The sequence below is a fragment of the Pecten maximus genome, chromosome 3, assembly GCF_902652985.1.
Source record: "Pecten maximus chromosome 3, xPecMax1.1, whole genome shotgun sequence".
In the NCBI taxonomy this organism is placed as follows: domain Eukaryota; kingdom Metazoa; phylum Mollusca; class Bivalvia; order Pectinida; family Pectinidae; genus Pecten; species Pecten maximus.
In genome coordinates, this window is record NC_047017.1 from 12,334,512 (window position 1) to 12,355,738 (window position 21,227).

The 21,227-nt window shown below is 37.8% G+C and overlaps 1 protein-coding gene across 1 annotated transcript in view; it reads left to right on the forward strand.

Annotated features, from left to right (window-relative positions):
* The window catches only part of LOC117323235 (girdin-like), a 72,191-nt gene that overhangs the window by 12,654 nt on the left and 38,310 nt on the right, over positions 1-21,227 (forward strand). The window contains 2 exon segments of the mRNA XM_033878303.1: positions 1,480-1,585; positions 19,716-19,785. Coding sequence (XP_033734194.1) covers positions 1,480-1,585; positions 19,716-19,785 — 176 coding nt within the window.

A 21,227-nucleotide genomic window follows, 5' to 3' on the forward strand; every position in this document is an offset into this window, starting at 1 on the left:
CCTACAGATATATGGTATAGATAGATTTATCTGTCCCTACAGATATATGGTATATATAGATTTATCTACCCTTTTAGATATATATGGTATACATAGAATTATCTGCCCTTACAGATATATGATATACATAGAGTTATCTACCCCTACAGATATATAGTATACATAGAGTTATCTACCCCTACAGATATATAGTATACATAGAGTTATCTACCCCTACAGATATATGGTATACATAGAGTTATCTACCCCTACAGATATATGGTATAGATAGATTTATCTACCCCTACAGATATATGGTATACATAGATTTATCTACCCCTACAGATATATGGTATAGATAGATTTATCTGTCCCTACAGATATATATATGGTATAGATAGATTTATCTGTCCCTACAGATATATGGTATATATATATTTATCTGTCCCTACAGATATATATATGGTATTGATAGAATTATATACCCTACGATACAGATATATGGTATATATAGATTTATCTACCCTTTTAGATATATATGGTATACATAGAATTATCTACCCCTACAGATATATGGTATACATAGAATTATCTGTCCCTACAGATATATGGTATAGATAGAATTATCTGTCCCTACAGATATATGGTATAGATAGAATTATCTGTCCCTACAGATATATGGTATACATAGATTTATCTGTCCCTACAGATATATAGTATACATAGATTTATCTGTCCCTACAGATATATGGTATAGATAGATTTATCTGCCCCTACAGATATATGATATAGATAGGTTTATCTACCCCTACAGATATATGGTATAGATAGATTTATCTACCCCTACAGATATATGGTATAAATAGGTTTATCTACCCCTACAGATATATGGTATAGATAGGTTTATCTACCCCTACAGATATATGGTATAGATAGATTTATCTACCCCTACAGATATATGATATAGATAGGTTTATCTACCCCTACAGATATATGATATAGATAGGTTTATCTACCCCTACAGATATATGATAAAGATAGGTTTATCTACCCCTACAGATATATGGTATAGATAGAATTATCTACCCCTATAGATATAGAATTTCATGCTGAATATCAACCCAGTGTAAGACAGAAAAATCTTCCTAGCTGAATTTGAAGTTTAAAAAAGAGACTAACATGTCGTTTAGCCATTATATGGATAAAGTTGTTTGGGGCTCGAAGAACTTGTGTATCTGTTTTTGTAAATAATATCAAATTATTCTATCTCCTTGTATAGAATTTCCATACACATGGTAATGACATTCGTGTACACATCTCTATCAGATATTCTGACCATAACTTGATGATAGAACTGCTACCTGACCAGTGATTACAGTTTTACTTCAGATGATAACTCTGGACCAACTGGTCATTGGTTTGTATTGTTTTGGAATTCGAAGACACTACATAATTAAAGTACATCTAAAGAATTGACCTTTTATTTTTTTATCTTTTCAGTGACCCTCGTCCAACCAATCAGAGTGTGAACCGTCATGTTGATGATGTGGATGCACGGCTACATAACTGGGACCTTCTTCTCCGAAACATTCGAGGGTACTACGTGGTATGTAATCACTGTGGGGTCTACAGCATAATATCAGGGGCTACATAACTGGGCCCGCATCCTCCGAAACATTCGAGGGTACTACGTGGTATGTAATCACTGTGGGGTCTATAGTATAATATCAGGGGCTGCATAACTGGGACCGCCTCTGAAGACAAAATGGAGTTTACTAGATATATTATGGTGGCTCATTAGGGCCAAGTATCAAATCTCGCATTCTCGCACACTCGACCTTAGTTCAAAAAAGCGAGAATGCCAAAACGCTGAGTTTTTGCATTCTCGCATTTTCCACCTTAGGTCGAGAATGTGAGATTATGCCTTAACGGCCGCCCTCGCACTCTTGCTCCCTTGCGTAAGGAAGTTCGCTTATTTTCTGGAGGAACATACACTGTATATAGGGATATACATTACGTTTGATATATATATATATATATGCGAGGAAGCGTGAGTGCAAGGACGGCCGTTTAAACCTAATCTCGCATTCTCGCGTTTTCGACCTTATCTAAGATCAAAAATGCGAGAATGCGAAAACTCGACAGCGAGAATGAGAAATCACTTTTAAATTTGACCTAAGGTCGAGAGAGCGAGAATGCGAGATTTGATACTTGGCACTAACGAGCCACCATACTATATAGATACACCATAATACCAGGGAGCTGCTATATGAAATACAATTATTTTTGTTGTCCGCGCCCGAAGGTTTCAAACAAAAATCAACTTGATGCATCATTTTGTATGCCTCGTTTATTAAATTTGAGCTGTGCATGCATATGTAATTCCATTTGGGCAATTGCACACTTTGGGGTCAAGATGAGAACATGAGGGTATACATTTACTATTGTATATGTTTTCAATGAAATGTTATGGAAGTTTAATTAATGCTGAATTGTGAACCTTTACACTTTTTTTTTTTTTTTTTTTTTTTCAAAAATAGGATTGATTCATCAGATGTAACCTAACAAATTAACATACTATAGTTCTAAATTGGGCTATACAGCCATTCGTATTCCTACCTATGACATGTACGGCCAGCCATATTCCTACAGCCAGCCATATTCCTAATTTAACTGTACAGCCAAACATTCCTTACTGTACAACTGTACATATTCCTATTGTTCTGTTTCTTCCTTTTTTTAAATGATAATTCTTGAGGCTGACATGCTGTTTGAAATAAAGTATTTGTCGCAACTCATTTGATTGTGGTGTTATAAAAACATGACAATCTGCCCTGATATAACTTCCCATTAACATGACAATCTGCCCTGATATAACTTCCCATTAACATGACGATCTGCCCTGATATAACTTCCCATTAACATGACGATCTGCCCTGATATAACTTCCCATTAACATGACGATCTGCCCTGATATAACTTCCCATTGATCGGTATTTTCTGGAATGTCTGACTGTTAATCGCAGTGTTTTTGATGTTTTCTGACACTCCCTTTATCACCCTGTGTATTTAGTGGTTTTAAGTCCAAAGCTTGTATAAGTGTGTGTTATATATATTATCTATTGTTAAGGAAATACTTGTGACAGAGAAAAAAATAATTATGCAAAAGGTGTTCCCTCAAAAGATTTTTAAAAACTACTGCTATATCTAGTAGTAGATCTGGGTATACGTATACCAGTTAGTACATGCATACTTCGTTAAAAAGTGTGCCTAATTTCAGATAAATATAGAAATTATAAAAAAAAATATGTACATATACAGTCTATGCATTTTAAATGGATATAAAAATGTGATTGGTCAGGAATAAAACTGCTAAAAAATTTGATTTTTATTTAGACATTAATTTATTAGAAAAAAAAGGTGAACTTTCAGTCTAGTAATTATAGTTTAGCACACATATTACAGATACACACTTTATAGGAGTTGTAGTGTTGTAGATCTGTAATAGAATATAAATGGGTAGCTACAGCAATATTTTACAGTGGACATGCATGTAAATATGGCTGATCACGGTCTCCGACAGTCTACTGTCACATTAGTTCTTCACTTCCAGGGAATCCCTGTAGTGTCTCTAGTGCTGTGTTGGAAATTTGATAGCTTTGTGTAAAACAAATGCCATAGAAATGTTTAATTATTCATGAGTGTGTGTACAAATGCACATGTAGATGACATGCCGATAGCATTGAGATGTCTGTGACCTTTGACCTTATTGTCACAGCTATCGTTGATCTAGGACAATGTTTATTCTGTGATAAAGTACAAACATCAATATTGACTGATCTCCTGATTGAGACATACCTGTCCTGATAGACTTTTCTACCCACACTTAACATCTACACAACATAAAAAGGCTGAAGACTGAGTTAACATCTACACAACATAAAAAGAATGAGTTAATTTCTCCCAGATTTCTATAGATTTGTAAATGTGAGAAACCTGCCATATCAGCAGGACTGTTTATGGTAGTAACAACTTATGTTTGTTGTAATTATGGCCGTAGGGTATCAATCCAATTTATGTTACCATTCCATATTAAAGGCATTCAATCTTTAAATCTTTATAATGGAACATAGACTCGTATGGTGAACTTCTCTGTATCTAGCAAGTAGTGATGATTGTTGTTAAAAATTTCAAGTTTAATCAAGAAATTTATTTGGTAAATATTTCTTTTAGGATCACACAGGGATGTCACACAAGGGTTTAAATATTGAGGTACCACCTGACAAGGACACAATATTTGTATAAATCATGCTAATGATCCAGGCCCTTTATGAACTATATTGATATACTGACATGTAGATACATGATACTGGTCTGGCTACTGTTATGAATTAGTAAAATATTCAGGTATGTTGAAAGGAATGAAACAGATTTTAGGGAGAATTATATTGATTATGTGTATGATTTGTGACATCATTTCCAGATGTAGATGAACTCTTATTTAAAAATAATTCCCTATAGTCTTTGGGATGTTAATTATTTATTTAGTACACAAGTAATTTCACTGGCTATATTTGGCCTTGTTGAGTTATGGATACCTGGAGATGCCAGATGTATTGTACACCTGGGCACACCTGGATGGAGGCCGATTCTCAGGTATATACCTGTGTTAATTGCTATGAAGCCAGGTACCGTCTATCGATTTTATGACATACAAGGTTTATATAAGTCTAATTAATCTCCAGAAGCTACAAATTCGGTATTAATGACTTGATAAAATTAAGACTGACCCTATCAACAGCTTATCATTAATGTTATAAAACCACTGATATATCTCGGCCTGATTTTGTTATTTAGATATCGATGTTTTTGATCAACTAAATCAGCGTTTTCTGGGCATGCCTATCATTAATGGTATCTATATCGTTAGTGGAAATCTGTAATACTAACTCAAGTTAATTATTGTATAGCCGGTTTCCATAACAACTAAAACTCTTAAGAATTCATATCTTCATTAAGAAACCCCACCGCCATTAAGGATCTCCACCTTCATTAAGTATTCCCACCTCCATTAGATTATCCACCTCCATTGAAAATCTTCACCTCCATATAAGAACCCCCACCTCTATTAGGAATCCCCCCACTTCCATAAGAATCCCAATCTCCTATTCAAAACAAACTCTAGTATACATATATAGATATATTCCTTTATTTCTATTGGCTCTACCTGGATAACGATGTAGTATTTTAATCATTACTTTTTTTTTACTGTGTTATATGGTGTCAATTTGATAAAAAGAACACAAAATTTTCTATTTTTGAAAGGTAATGTCAGAATTTTCCAATTTCTACAAATTAAAGTCATCAGTTACATGTTGGAGAACTATATATACAGGCCTATGTGATATACGGGCACTCCTGAGTATCCTACTCAGCAAGTTTTATGTAATTCATTAAAAGAACTGTAAGATAAAGGATTGTCTATATAAGTTGAGACGTTTGGGTGGCGGGTGGTACAGTGGTATAACACTAGTGTTTTCCCTGATCGAGTGTTTTCCCTGATCGAGTGTTTTCCCTGATCGAGTGTTTTCCCTGATCGGAGGAATCCTCCCGCACTAAGACATCTTGCTGGCTCCCATCAAGGCCTGGAGCTTGTTTCATTATTGTAGTAAAATAAATAAAGTTATAGGACAAAGTCTGTTTTTATTAGAACCAAATTTTACAATGCGATGGAATTCCATTGACGAGGAGCTGAGTTAATAACCAAAAGATAGTTGACAACAGACAACAAATTAAAATAGACTGTACTGTTCCGTATTATCTCTTTAATTTAAAGTCTGTCCGACTTGATTGCTTGTTGATTCCTGTTAATTTCCAGACAGATATTTTGATGTAGACAGTAATCTGTTGTAGGCTCCAGTCAGAACATGTCATGGTAACCACAGCATCTGGCTGTCATTATCAGCCTCCTTGATGCTACTCTGATACATCTCTAGATTATTTACAAATTATGAGTGCCTTAATTGAGGAATGTTGTATAGTGCTTGAAGGCTTTAGACAGGATTGATGGTACATGATAATGTGTTACTATCTAATTCTCCTTGTGTACATACATACTACTCATATTGCCAGGGTCTACATTAGAACTGGCTGTGTTTACAAACCATGTACAAATGTGTCACAATATCATTATACATATACTGTATTAGAGTAAACTATTGATGATTTCTGTATTACACATAGTGAACTGAAGTCTCTAGACAGGCAAATTCTACCAGTCAACCATGGTCTCTACCAGTCAATCATAGTCTCTACCAGTCAATCATGGTCTCTACCAGTCAATCATGGTCTATACCAGTCAATCATGGTCTCTACCAGTCAATCAAGGTCTCTACAAGTCAATCACGGTCTCTACCAGTCAATCATAGTCTCTACCAGTCAATCATGGTCTCTACCAGTCAGTCATTGTCTCTACCAGTCAATCATGGTCTCTACCAGTCAATCACGGTCTCTACCAGTCAATCACGGTCTCTACCAGTCAATCATAGTCTCTCCCAGTCAATCATGGTCTCTACCAGTCAATCATGGTCTATACCAGTCAGTCATTGTCTATACCAGTCAATCATAGTCTCTACCAGTCAATCATGGTCTATACCAGTCAATCATGGTCTATACCAGTCAATCATGGTCTATACCAGTCAATCACGGTCTCTACCAGTCAATCATGGTCTCTACCAGTCAATCATGGTCTCTACCAGTCAATCATAGTCTCTCCCAGTCAATCATGGTCTCTACCAGTCAATCATGGTCTATACCAGTCAATCACGGTCTCTACCAGTCAATCACGGTCTCTACCAGTCAGTCATTGTCTCTACCAGTCAATCACGGTCTCTACCAGTCAATCATAGTCTCTCCCAGTCAATCATGGTCTCTACCAGTCAATCATGGTCTATACCAGTCAATCACGGTCTCTACCAGTCAATCACGGTCTCTACCAGTCAATCATGGTCTCTACCAGTCAGTCATTGTCTCTACCAGTCAATCATGGTCTCTACCAGTCAATCACGGTCTATACCAGTCAATCATGGTCTCTACCAGTCAATCACGGTCTATACCAGTCAATCATGGTCTCTACCAGTCAATCATGGTCTCTACCAGTCAATCACAGTCTCTACCAGTCAATCACGGTCTATACCAGTCAATCACAGTCTATACCAGTCAATCATGGTCTCTACCAGTCAATCATAGTCTCTACCAGACAATCATGGTCTCTACCAGTCAATCACGGTCTATACCAGTCAATCACGGTCTCAACCAGTCAATCACGGTCTATACCAGTCAATCACGGTCTATACCAGTCAATCACGGTCTCTACCAGTCAATCACGGTCTCTACCAGTCAATCATAGTCTCTACCAGTCAATCATGGTCTATACCAGTCAATCATGGTCTATACCAGTCAGTCATTGTCTATACCAGTCAATCATAGTCTCTACCAGTCAATCATGGTCTATACCAGTCAATCATGGTCTATACCAGTCAGTCATTGTCTCTACCAGTCAATCACGGTCTATACCAGTCAATCACAGTCTATACCAGTCAATCACGGTCTCTACCAGTCAGTCATTGTCTCTACCAGTCAATCATGGTCTCTACCAGTCAATCATGGTCTCTACCAGTCAATCACGGTCTCTACCAGTCAATCACGGTCTCTACCAGTCAATCATGGTCTATACCAGTCAATCACGGTCTCTACCGGTCAATCATGGTCTCTACCAGTCAATCATGGTCTCTACCAGTCAATCATGGTCTATACCAGTCAATCACGGTCTCTACCGGTCAATCATGGTCTCTACCAGTCAATCATGGTCTCTACCAGTCAATCATTGTCTATACCAGTCAATCACGGTCTCTACCGGTCAATCATGGTCTCTACCGGTCAATCATGGTCTATACCAGTCAATCACGGTCTCTACCAGTCAATCATGGTCTCTACCAGTCAATCATGGTCTCTACCAGTCAATCATGGTCTATACCAGTCAATCACGGTCTCTACCGGTCAATCATGGTCTCTACCAGTCAATCATGGTCTCTACCAGTCAATCATGGTCTCTACCAGTCAATCATGGTCTCTACCGGTCAATCATGGTCTATACCAGTCAATCACGGTCTCTACCAGTCAATCACGGTCTCTACCAGTCAATCATTGTCTCTACCAGTCAATCACGGTCTCTACCAGTCAATCATGCTCATACTTTCCTAGAATGTTAACATTACTGGAATGTGAAACATTGTTACACTTGTTCACAAATATTTTTTTACAAAGCATTTTTAACTGTATCTGTCATTTTACTGTGTGATCAAAATTATGTTCTTTATAAATAGCCAGTTTCAGCACACACTACAGATCAAAAGAGATTATAGTGAATAAATAATTTTATAATGTTTTCCCTACTGAAATCACTCTCAGGTGTCTCGCTCCTCAGCACATAACGTAAAAATTCTATTATATTGCAATTAATTATATTGATTATTTCCATCATAGGTCCAGAGATCAGAATTCTAATGACTTGATATAATAAACCCTCGATTCTCAGTTCTATTGAATTACTGTCCAGTTCTAAAGTCCAGCATTCCTCAGAATTCTAATGACTTGATAATAAACCCTCGATTCTCAGTTCTATTGAATTACCGTCCAGTTCGAAGTCCAGCATTCCTCAGAATTCTAATTAAATATACATAATTGAAATGTAATGGTACCTGTATATTATCGGTCCCTCTGTAGTATCTATAACCAATTGTACCCATTATACTGATTCAATACCAGATCTCTATAATTTACTGATAACAATTCACATAATGCACTTTATTATGTAGTTGAGGTGCATTCATTACATATAATGACGATATTGCAACGGTCTATCTACACATTCCTGGTGATGTAACTGGGAATTTTATCTCTGCAATACCTCAACAAAATACATCAGAGTTTTATCAGGAGGAATATTGTGTCATAGTCAGTGTGTATGGTCATTGCCAGGGTACCTGTTACATGTAACAGTTTGAGATCAGTGTATATAATAGAAGAAAAAAAATATCAAAACTGTTTAGGAAGTAGGATATCATTTTTCATAGAAATTGTAAAACAGACCATAATTTTATTTGGTTATTTCATTTTCAGGGTCCCAACTTCATGTAGTTTCATTATATCCTTGAAAATAACAAAGTCAAATTCATATGAAAATAGGTAATTTTAGGGAAAAAGTTGGAAGGTTGGTATACCCAGGGTACTGTCTTTGAGAACCGGCCAACTCTGAACGATCTACTGTCGAGTTTGATGTGTTTGTACTACAGATTGATGGTTCTGTTACCTGCGAACCTCATAAAAAGACCGATCTACACGATCTCCACGGTCTGTAATCCTTTAAATTTTTATTTGGTCATATCTTTGAGGTGGATATCTGACTTTGTTTATAACACATATCAAACAGACAAAGCCAGTTTATGTGTGAATTATTTATAACGTTTTACTCGAGTGCTTCCACCGTCAAGTGGACTTATAATCAATTTCTCCGTCAGAAAGGGGAGATAAGACTGAAAAGGAAAGTGTTACAAACATCGAACACTGCGTTCCACAAAATATTAATAACTGATTTATTTATGGAGTTGTTTGTGAGACATGTACGGGCAGGTTCTGCCACAGAAGAATTTACCTGTATTGGCAGGATACCTGAGTGAGGTCGGGATACAGAACCATTATTATCGCTGACAGAAATCTGTGTCATTAGTCTTGTAAACACCTTGATATTTCTGACACTGTATTCAATATTTGTGGCATTGTATTTGGTATTCCGACATTGTATTTGATGTGTATTGTTACACTGATTACGACAATCCGCGGGGTGATCAGCGTGTATAGGGCCGACAAAGCCTGTTGTTTTACTGGGACATTGAGGTATATATTTAGGCTGTCAGAGTAAGGAAATTGTCGACAACCTAATACTGTCAGACCTTACCTTTATCTGGCACAAAGGTTTATTTATTGATATATTGTCAAAGGAATTAGCACATTCAAACTATCAGTTGTACGGTCTGTATTCATTTCCTGTGCACACTATAAAGCTAGCTAACCTCCAGACCTATCATTACATGGGGAACCTGAATCGTGGGAATTGAGACAACAGACATATCTATCTACAAGATGAGATAGCATCGGGTGTCAACAGCTTGGATTGAACACAACTTAACGAAACACTGAAATATGGAGCAATGTCAAATTACAAACATAAATTTAGATGAAGAATTTGTCCTTTTATAGTAAATCTTGGTACTGGTTTATCAAGTGCTGACATTTAGACAAATCTATTTATAGACAGGTGTAGGATTACTCGCACCTGATCTCCGATTCTGTTATCTTTCCAACCATTGTTATAGAGACTTTGGAGATTGTCTCATTGTGGTAAAGAGGCAGAGATTGTCACATTGTGGTAAAGAGGCCGAGATTGTCACATTGTGGTAAAGAGGCAGAGATTGTCTCATTGTGGTAAAGAGGCCGAGATTGTCACATTGTGGTAAAGTGGCCGAGATTATCACATTGTGGTAAAGAGGCAGAGAATGTCACATTGTGGTAAAGTGGCCGAGATTGTCACATTGTGGTAAAGTAGCCGAGATTGTCACATTGTGGTAAAGAGGCCGAGATTGTCACATTGTGGTAAAATGGCCGAGATTATCACATTGTGGTAAAGAGGCCGAGATTGTCACATTGTGGTTAAGAGGCCAAGATTGTCACATTGTGGTAAAGTGGCCGAGATTATCACATTGTGGTAAAGAGGCAGAGAATGTCACATTGTGGTAAAGAGGCCAAGATTGTCACATTGTGGTAAAGAGGCCGAGATTGTCACATTGTGGTAAAGTGGCCGAGATTGTCACATTGTGGTAAAGAGGCCGAGATTGTCACATTGTGGTAAAGTGGCCGAGATTGTCACATTGTGGTAAAGAGGCCGAGATTGTCACATTGTGGTTAAGAGGCCAAGATTGTCACATTGTGGTAAAGTGGCCGAGATTATCACATTGTGGTAAAGAGGCAGAGAATGTCACATTGTGGTAAAGAGGCCAAGATTGTCACATTGTGGTAAAGAGGCCGAGATTGTCACATTGTGGTAATGTGGCCGAGATTGTCACATTGTGGTAAAGAGGCCGAGATTGTCACATTGTGGTAAAGTGGCCGAGATTGTCACATTGTGGTAAAGAGGCCGAGATTGTCACATTGTGGTAAAGTGGCCGAGATTATCAAATTGTGGTAAAGAGGCCGAGATTGTCACATTGTGGTAAAGTGGCCAAGATTGTCACATTGTGGTAAAGTGGCCGAGATTGTCACATTGTGGTAAAGTGGCCGCGATTGTCACATTGTGGTAAAGAGGCCGAGATTGTCACATTGTGGTAAAATGGCCGAGATTGTCACATTGTGGTAAAGAGGCCGAGATTGTCACATTGTGGTAAAGTGGCCGAGATTGTCACATTGTGGTAAAGTGGCCATAGGCTGTACCTGTGATATCTATATATACTTTATGTACTTCAGGGAACTGAATCAATTCCAAACAAGTCAATTATCTCTCTACTAGATTTGCTTTCTAGACAAAAACTAATTATTAAACAAAACAAAATATTAGAAGTAAGAATGTTGGAAAATAAATATCATTACATAAGTATACAGATGGATTTTTTTTTTAGAATCAGATTAGAATTATATAATATCACTAATCATGACTAATTTAAACTACTGTTGTGAGAACCTATATATAGCTAGTGGTCCAGTATAATGGTGAAGAAAGACACCAGTCTATGACAGTATTACTTAAAGCTTCTCATCATGCCCCCTGCATACCCATTTATGCTATATCTGGCTTAATGTGATAAATTAACGGAAAAATCAAAATTTAACTTTCATCTGTATGATGGGTTGGTCTTTGATACAGGAAAGTTGAGGCCAGGGGAAGATTTTTATCCTGGTGGGAAAGTTAACCAATTAGTATTGACTATTTTTTGTTCCTGGTGGGAAGGTTAACCAATGAGTATTGACTATTTTTTGTTCCTGGTGGGAAGGTTAACCAATTAGTTTTGACAATTTTTTGTGGGAAGGTTAACCAATTAGTATTGACTATGTTTTTTATCCTGGTGGGAAGGTTAACCAATTAGTATTGACTATTTTTTGTTCCTGGTGGGAAGGTTAACCAATTAGTTTTGACAATTTTTTGTGGGAAGGTTATCGGATCTGTATTGACTTTTTTTTGTGGTTGGAAGCTAGCTTAAGGTTAACCAAGTAGTTTTTTTGTTTATCCTGGTGGGAAAGTTAACCAAGTAGTTTTTATGTTTATCCTGGTGGGAAAGTTAACCAAGTAGTATTCACTAGATTTCCGTACTTAAGACTTTACCACTGTAAGTTAACAATTATCCATTAATCAAAACTAAAATATGTGATAAACCAATGAGCAACAAGGGTGGGTTTAAAAGTGAGCATTAATCTACAGGTAAATGGGAGTTATTTGAGGAATGTATATACACTCCATTGTAAACGTGGCTACAAATTAAATACCAATAGAATTTACCCAATCAGGTTTATAAGATTGTAAATAAGGTTTTACTTATTTATACAGCATTAAATTGACGGAGTTATTTCAGTGTTCAATAGTAGTGCACATGACACAAGTATGTACACCACATAACGTTCCTCTGAGTACATACGCTACAACTTACCGAAGTTTATAACGGTCTGCTGAGGGCGCTATAGAAAACCGTCGGCTATAATCTGTTGAATTGATACTACTCAAGGAATTATTGAGATTTAAGGTGTAATTTGGTTTTTGTATGGTTCATTGGACAGTAGACTTGTTATATGTGTATTTGGTTTGTGTATAAGGAATGTCGTACCTGATATTTCTGGCTATTCCCACTGTTTGGGTGGTACACTTACATGTACTCCATAGTTGTTATTTCATTTGAAGACCTTATTCATGGTGGCCGTTTCACAAAATATGGTTGTCATTCATTGTCCCCAATTAGTACCACAGAAGGGGACTTTGATACCTCTTAGAATGGTGGAGTATGCACTACTTGATAAAAACAAAAAACTTTGAGATGTTAAACTGTACGTGTATTGTCACACATACAAAAATCAAATTACAGGCACCACCATAAACAGAGTTATGGGCCTTGGCTTTTGTCACTCGGAGCTGTATCTTGTATAAACAGAGTTATGGGCCTTGGCTTGTGTCACTAGGACCTGTATCTTGTATATATAGTTACTTAGCTATATATAGGCTCTTTGTTAATTTTTTATACCAAAATTTGCCTGGAAGTCAGGGACTATGAACTGTTTTGTAATTCTCTGCTTTGTTTGATATGTGGTAATAACATTTACAAAACTTGGTCATTTGGTTACGAGTGGATCGTATTTATAATTACAAGCCAGTTTTTTCTTTGTATGTAGATGAGTCGTATGGTCAAGTCATGGTTCCTTTTTTATCTAGAACTGACATTGTTATATCTAGCATTGAATTAGATCCTGCTTCTTTATAGAAATTTTCAAAAAAAATGTGCGAATTGGAATACATGTATACAGCCTAAAATTGACTCCAAGATTGCGAACTAATAGAATGCCTTGTCAGGTTTATAAACTTTACCTTTATAGCTATCTCTAAAACAATAGTCTCTAAGACTAATAGGTGTGTTTGTTTGCCAGTTTAAAACAATCCCAGCTGTCGATCACAATACCAATCATCATCCATCACTGCACAAGTGCAGTTACCATGGTGACTACCTGCTAGCTGTAATAAACGTCCTTCCCAGAGGTTCTGTCGCTCAAATTATCAAGTTCCAGAATTTGTAATCAATTTTTCAAAATTATTTATTTGAAGCACATGTTCATGAAGCTGGAAAGTGAATTTGCACCGTCAAGTGCAGCAGTCATTACTGTGTAACTGGATTTCTATTGTCTACCATCTGTTGTTTGTGCGAGGAGACACATTCGTATACCTCGACCTGAGGAAAAATTGATTCATGATCCCTGTTAAAATTTAATATGGCCATTACCTCTGATTTGCAAGATATTTTTTCTTCAAGAATAACCATGCAACATGGACTTCTAATTATATAAATAGCCTGTAATTATGACCCTGGACCAATTGTTATTAATGCTTTTGGTTCATATATGTGTGTAGAGATCTAGAGACTGGTGAGAGCTTTTGAAGGACAATGTATGCAGATTGAACAGATGTTGACATCAATCATTCCTTCCAGGTCTTCAATAAAGCATAATTAGGTTTATTTGTTGAAATCCATTGATCAGTCAATATTTTTTAATAACTTCCTGTTCACTAAACATAGATTATTACTTCTGCCATATAAATAAATTTTGGTGATACGAGCCTTGTGGGCCTTTTCCTTAATAAAATATGTTCATGTCTGTTTTATCTAAACTTAAAATTTCCTTTTTAAATCTTGTATCAACATGTACACACAATGTTTGTTTTGTCAAGTGGAAGATTTCAAATATATGTAGTAGTAAATTACTGTTTAAAAATTGTACAGAACTCGTTCAGGATCGTCAGGCTGAACAACTGTTCCATTACATGCAGTATTTATTGATCGTTCTGTTCACTAGTACAGTATAGGGTGCATGAGTGTTCAGCAGACTGGAACTCGTGGACAGTGAACAGGAGTCATAGTTGGCCAAGCATGACCCCAGTACACCTGCCCAGGGAGGCAGCAGTATTGGAGAATATGATAGGCTTCATTCCTCCACTGTAATTATTATAGCTCTCCAGGGAAAATTCTACCATGTTTCTTTATAATTCACCACAGGGAAAATTCTGTTAGGCTCCTGTCCCATATGCACAAAATCAACTGGGATATCAGGGAGTTGTCTTTAAAGTTTAAAGTATCAATTAGCAACAGCTTCTAGTTATACTCAGTCATTATAAACACAAAGCTCTTTGTTCGGGAGATGATCTGTATAGTTCTATGTTGGTCTGTATTGGACTTACATAGATTATAGGAAGCTAAAATATTTCAGAGAGGTCGAGCGCTGGACCTACTATATGTATCATAATAACTGTAAACAAGAAAAGTACATTTTTTATTATCACAGCTGGTGGGTATAGGTTAGAGAGGTCAAATCTGTTTCATAAAAAACAGACATGTATCAAGGCTAGTTTCACTATATTACCAGAATGATTTTACTTTTTACAGCCATGTCAGAATATCCATGTCCCTCCCTTCTCTATGACTTCTGGGCCTAGGCCTCTCCTTGGGATTTTAACATAAGGTTCGGTCAGCTGGTCATCATCAATCTCTAACTAGCTGTATCAGTAATGGCCAGTCTGTTATATTAGTGGTCATCAGAATCTGGCCAGCTTCTGACCTTGATAGGTGACCTTTTGCTGGTCAAGCTGTCTGGCTATATAGGATTATAATCACTGGACACTTTTACTTGTTGTTAGAATTCTGAGCCAGAGATAACAGGGGACATAATCACAGTATAAAAGGTGATAAAAGGTCAGAGTGTCACTGGAATCACCGGCCTGATTAATATTATAGGTCTGAATCTCAAGGAAACACAGAACCTACTCCAGGTCTGAATCCCAGGGACACACAGTACCGTACCTACTCCAGGTCTGAATCCCAGGGAGACACAGTACCTACTCCAGGTCTGAATCCCAGGGACACACAGTACCGTACCTACTCCAGGTCTGTATCCCAGGGAGACACAGTACCTACTCCAGGTCTGAATCCCAGGGAGACACAGTACCGTACCTACTCCAGGTCTGTATCCCAGGGAGACACAGTACTGTACCTACTCCAGGTCTGTATCCCAGGGAGACACAGTACCGTACCTACTCCAGGTCTGTATCCCAGGGACACACAGTACTGTACCTACTCCAGGTCTGTATCCCAGGGACACACAGTACTGTACCTACTCCAGGTCTGTATCCCAGGGAGACACAGTACTGTACCTACTCCAGGTCTGTATCCCAGGGAGACACAGTACCTACTCCAGGTCTGAATCCCAGGGACACACAGTACCGTACCTACTCCAGGTCTGAATCCCAGGGAGACACAGTACCTACTCCAGGTCTGTATCCCAGGGAGACACAGTACCGTACCTACTCCAGGTCTGTATCCCAGGGAGACACAGTACCTACTCCAGGTCTGTATCCCAGGGAGACACAGTACCTACTCCAGGTCTGTATCCCAGGGAGACACAGTACCGTACCTACTCCAGGTCTGTATCCCAGGGACACACAGTACTGTACCTACTCCAGGTCTGAATCCCAGGGAGACACAGTACTGTACCTACTCCAGGTCTGTACCCCAGGGAGACACAGTACCTACTCCAGGTCTGTATCCCTGGTAGATACATTATTTTACCTGAGTCAACTTCAGCGGAAAACTCTACCTGTTATATAGGGACAGATTTGGGTGAAATAAGATTAAGATATTTTTAAAGCATTTTAAGCATGTTGATTTTCTCTGACCCTGCCTGTATTATCAGTATTTGACCCTATGTGTGCACCCATGCAGGCGGGGAGAAGAAGCCCTGCAGAGCTCTATTGTCACATTGTCGATGGATGGTGGACGGGTGTACATGTTTGACCTTGACTGAACATGAACATACAGTGAGAAATTGTTAAATTGCCTTTAAAGGAAGGTCAGTCAAAACAGACACAAAGAGACACACAACTGTAGTGTAACAATAGAGAGTATGTTTTATATACCAGGTTAACCGAAGGTCTTACACTGGTAATATTCTAAACACAGCTTTGTAATCATATGTTTTATGAGGTGGCTTTAACTGTGCTTCTTGAAAAAAAAGAGCCTTTTTGACTTCAAACAAAACCCTGGGTTTGGATATGGCCATGGCCAGGGGTAATTTTGGATTTTTCTGAGAAGTACACTGTCCATGGTGGCTATAGGAGGGGTAGTGATAGAGTGTGTGTGTGTGTGTTGGGGGGGGGGGGAGTGCTAATTCTAAATCATCCTATTTAATGTACCTATAAAGTAACAAATGATTGGTGTGGAAAGAAGACATTTCTCACTCCTTGGAATGTAATTTGTTAGTGTAAACTGAAGTTCCCGAGATCGTATGTAGAACATCCAGCATAACTTGTGTTATCTCCTGATTAGTATCAGGGCAATACTGTCTATACAGGTATATAGCTTCCCGGTCAGCTCTGTCTGGGGGATATCAGACAGGAAGGGGCAGTGTATCAAAATGTAAACAGATCGCCTCCTAATTAGATTTTCCTGATAACTTGCTCCACCTGTTGGTAGATTTGCCTCACAAAGATTTGGTCAGATTTGTTGGGCTTTTCATTCCAAAAATTCTTCAAAATAGATGAATAAAAACCAATATTATCACAGTACACATATGACAAGAGGCCCAGATGGCCTGCATTGCTCACCTTGCTAATTCCGCAAAATAAACTAATTTCAGATATACAAGGTATTTCAAATATTTTCCTACTTTTGAACTGCCTCTTCCAACAATGGTTCAAACTACAAGTGGACCAAATCCTGTTATTCTCGAAAAAGAAAAAGATTTCTAAAAACATTTTTTTTTGCTATATTCCCCTATTGAGCCCCCTAGCCTTTGTCCAACCCCAACAGGGTCACATTCTCCACTTATATATATATTAATTATACAACATTAGATTTTCTTTACCCTGTAAATTAATGCTCAAGACAAAATTTCACAAAAATGTTCAAGACTAGTAGGGATTTAAAGGATTTACCTCAATTTCCCCTAAGGTGTGGCCCCCTTCTGCCTCAGGGGGCCACACCCTCTATATATACAACATTAGATTTCCTTTGCGCAATAATGCTCCAGACCAAATTTCATCAAATTCCATTCAGGCGTTCAGGACTAGTAGCGATTTAAATGATTATAGGTACTGAAATAGTGGTGATGTGGTGTGATGGTGGTAATACCCCCACCTTTAGGGTACAATTCCCTAGGTTATTTGTATGATATATATATAGGATACCACCTGTCTGACCACAGATATAAGGCTAAATACTTATATCTCAGTCGACAACAACAACAGTTGATAAAACATGTTTGATGATTGTTGTAAAACTGATTAAATCTAACTCTATCATTTCCATGATGGACTGGTCAAGAACTTGTTAAGACCATAATCCACCTTTTGACCTTATAACTCTTATGTTACAACCTTATATATTATATATTTGTGGCCCCAAATGGACTCGGGGCCTGACTTTATTAAAAGTAACAGTATACATTATCAGCCTGATTTCAATGTTATCTGTTTTCATTTCTTTCCGTATTGTCCGTTCCTCCCGGCCGTTACAGTGATTTTATCGATCAGAATGAAACGATGCGAGATTTGAAAAAGACTTCTCGAAATGCGTAATACAAGGTACCTGTCTGGACTGGCCCAAGGGCCCAATAAAAAGAACAAATTACCTATATGATGTATCAGAGGATTTTTTTCTCTGTTATTGTGGTTGAGTTTCTTCAACTTAACCAGTCTACAGTCTACCGGGGTAACATTTCAATATACATATGTACATTTAAATCTATATATCTAACTTATGTGAACGTGAATGGATTTGAAATTTCCGTTTTTTTAATGACTAAACTGTTTGCGTCAAAGGTGCGGTAGTGGGCATTGGATCATGATAATGTGGTGCTTTGGTTGTATCCGGGTCAGTCAATCAAAACAACGGTCAGTTTGTCTGACCGCCCTGCCTCCAAGTAACAAGGGAAGGGGAATTATCTGGGGACACAATGCTTGTGTTTTTGTGAGAAACTGAATGCCTGGTAGGGTAGTTTGTACTCATTATGTAAATCTCACATATAAACTGTACATTCCTGTACAGCCACACCGATAAACAAATATTTAACACTGTGTAAGAAGCTCTCCTTAATCCCGCTTGTTAGTAGTTCCACAAAGGGGGATAATCCTCTTACCGGACCAGTGATATTGTCTGACTTACGCTGATCCAATTAACGTCCACAAACTGGTCACTTTGTCTCACTGAATCGACCGTGATTTTGATCAGGTTTTCCGTGTAATGGTCAAGTGCCTTTTGCTTTGAAAGTATAAACGAACATTATTTAATCTTTAACTTAAAAGATCAGCGACACAGTGAATGTAAGAACCAGGGGAAAATGACCAAAGTCATTACGTTTGATTTTTGGTAGCCTCAAGGTGTTATATTCAAGTTTGTTTTAGTCAGGAAACCTGAGTCTCAAACAGTAAACTTGAACGAAAGGTCAAGAGCTTTCTATATATATTTGTACGTGTAGTAAATAATTATTTGGTTTGAAAATGTTATTTCAGAAGTGTAATAGTTACATTTCACATGTAACCTACAGCTGGATGTGTTGGTTTGTATAAACTCTGGACGTCATACTTTATTAAAGGGCCATGTCCAGTACTCAGTGTGATCCCACATACCTTATATACAGGATCATTTCTACAATCATTATTGTAACATAAATTTATGTCATATTCATAACAACTACCCAAATGATTTTTTCCCCATGTTAACTTAAAAATATAATCCCATTATAATATTTCACTCACTGGAAGTAGAAATTATGGCTGATACATGCATGTACACCAGTGTTTTTTATCACACTTAATTGAGACATTGTTGTTTTAGTCAGTGTTATGAAAGCAGTCTTTAAATTATTTTTTCTTTATGTTTTAGGAAGTGTTACAACAGTTACTGATATTGAAGCCACCAAACATCAACCTCATCTGTCGACACCCAGAAAACGGTAAGTCACCTAACATCAACCTCATCTGTCAACACCCAGAAAACGGTAAGTCACCAAACATCAACCTCATCTGTCAACACCCAGAAAACGGTAAGTCACCTAATATTAACCTCATCTGTCGACACCCAGAAAACGGTAAGTCACCTAATATCAGCCTCATCTGTCGACACCCAGAAAACGGTAAGTCACCTAACATCAACCTCATCTGTCGACACCCAGAAAACGGTAAGTCACCAAACATCAACCTCATCTGTCGACACCCAGAAAACGGTAAGTCACCTAATATCAACCTCATCTGTCGACACCCAGAAAACGGTAAGTCACCTAATATCAGCCTCATCTGTCGACACCCAGAAAACGGTAGGTCACCTAATATCAGCCTCATCTGTCGACACCCAGAAAATGGTAAGTCACTCGATGTCACCTCATTTGTAGACAATCAGAAAACTGTTAGTCAACCAATGTCAGCCGCATTTCTAGGCACACAGAAACTAAGTCACCTAATGTCAGCCGCATTTCTAGGCACACAGAAAACTAAGTCACTTGATGTAAGCCGCATTTCTAGGCACACAGAAAACTAAGTCACTAGATGTAAGCCGCATTTCTAGTCACACAGAAAACTAAGTCACTGGATGTCAGCCGCATTTCTAGGCACACAGAAAACTAAGTCACTAGATGTCAGCCGTATTTCTAGGCACACAGAAAACTAAGTCACTGGATGTCAGCCGTATTTCTAGGCACACAGAAAACCAAGTCACTCGTTATCAGCTTTGGTAGACACCAAGAAAACTGTAAATCACTTGGTGTCAGTTAGAGGTAATGGAGACATTAGTAGCCAATCAGACACAAAATGTTAAATAGCACAGTTTAAAGCATTCTACAAAGATGTATTAGAATAAAACAAGTTGAGTAATAGGTGTATGCAGCCATGTAGATGGTGGTTTATTATACACAGATAAAGGTTAATCAATGAAGGTGTGTTGTATGCCAAGGAAGGTAATCACATGATATGTACACAGGGACATGGGAAGTTATCAGAGTACGACCCACTTCAATGAGGTGTTTGTGTTTGTTCCTGTATTTATTCGGACTTGTTTGTCAACAAACCCACCAGATATGGTATCGTACCATCTCTGTATATAAGGTGTAGTACCTCTTAGTCACTTGGGTACATGTAAGACAAACGACACACACTGGATATTAGACCATGTCAGACAAATGTTAAACGACACACACTGGATATTATACCATGTCAGACAAATGTTAAACGACACACACTGGATATTATACCATGTAAGACAAATGGTAAACGACAAACACTGGATATTATACCATGTCAGACAAATGTTAAACGACAAACACTGGATATTATACCACGTAAGATAAATGTTAAACGACACACACTGGATATTATACCATGTCAGACAAATGTTAAACGACAA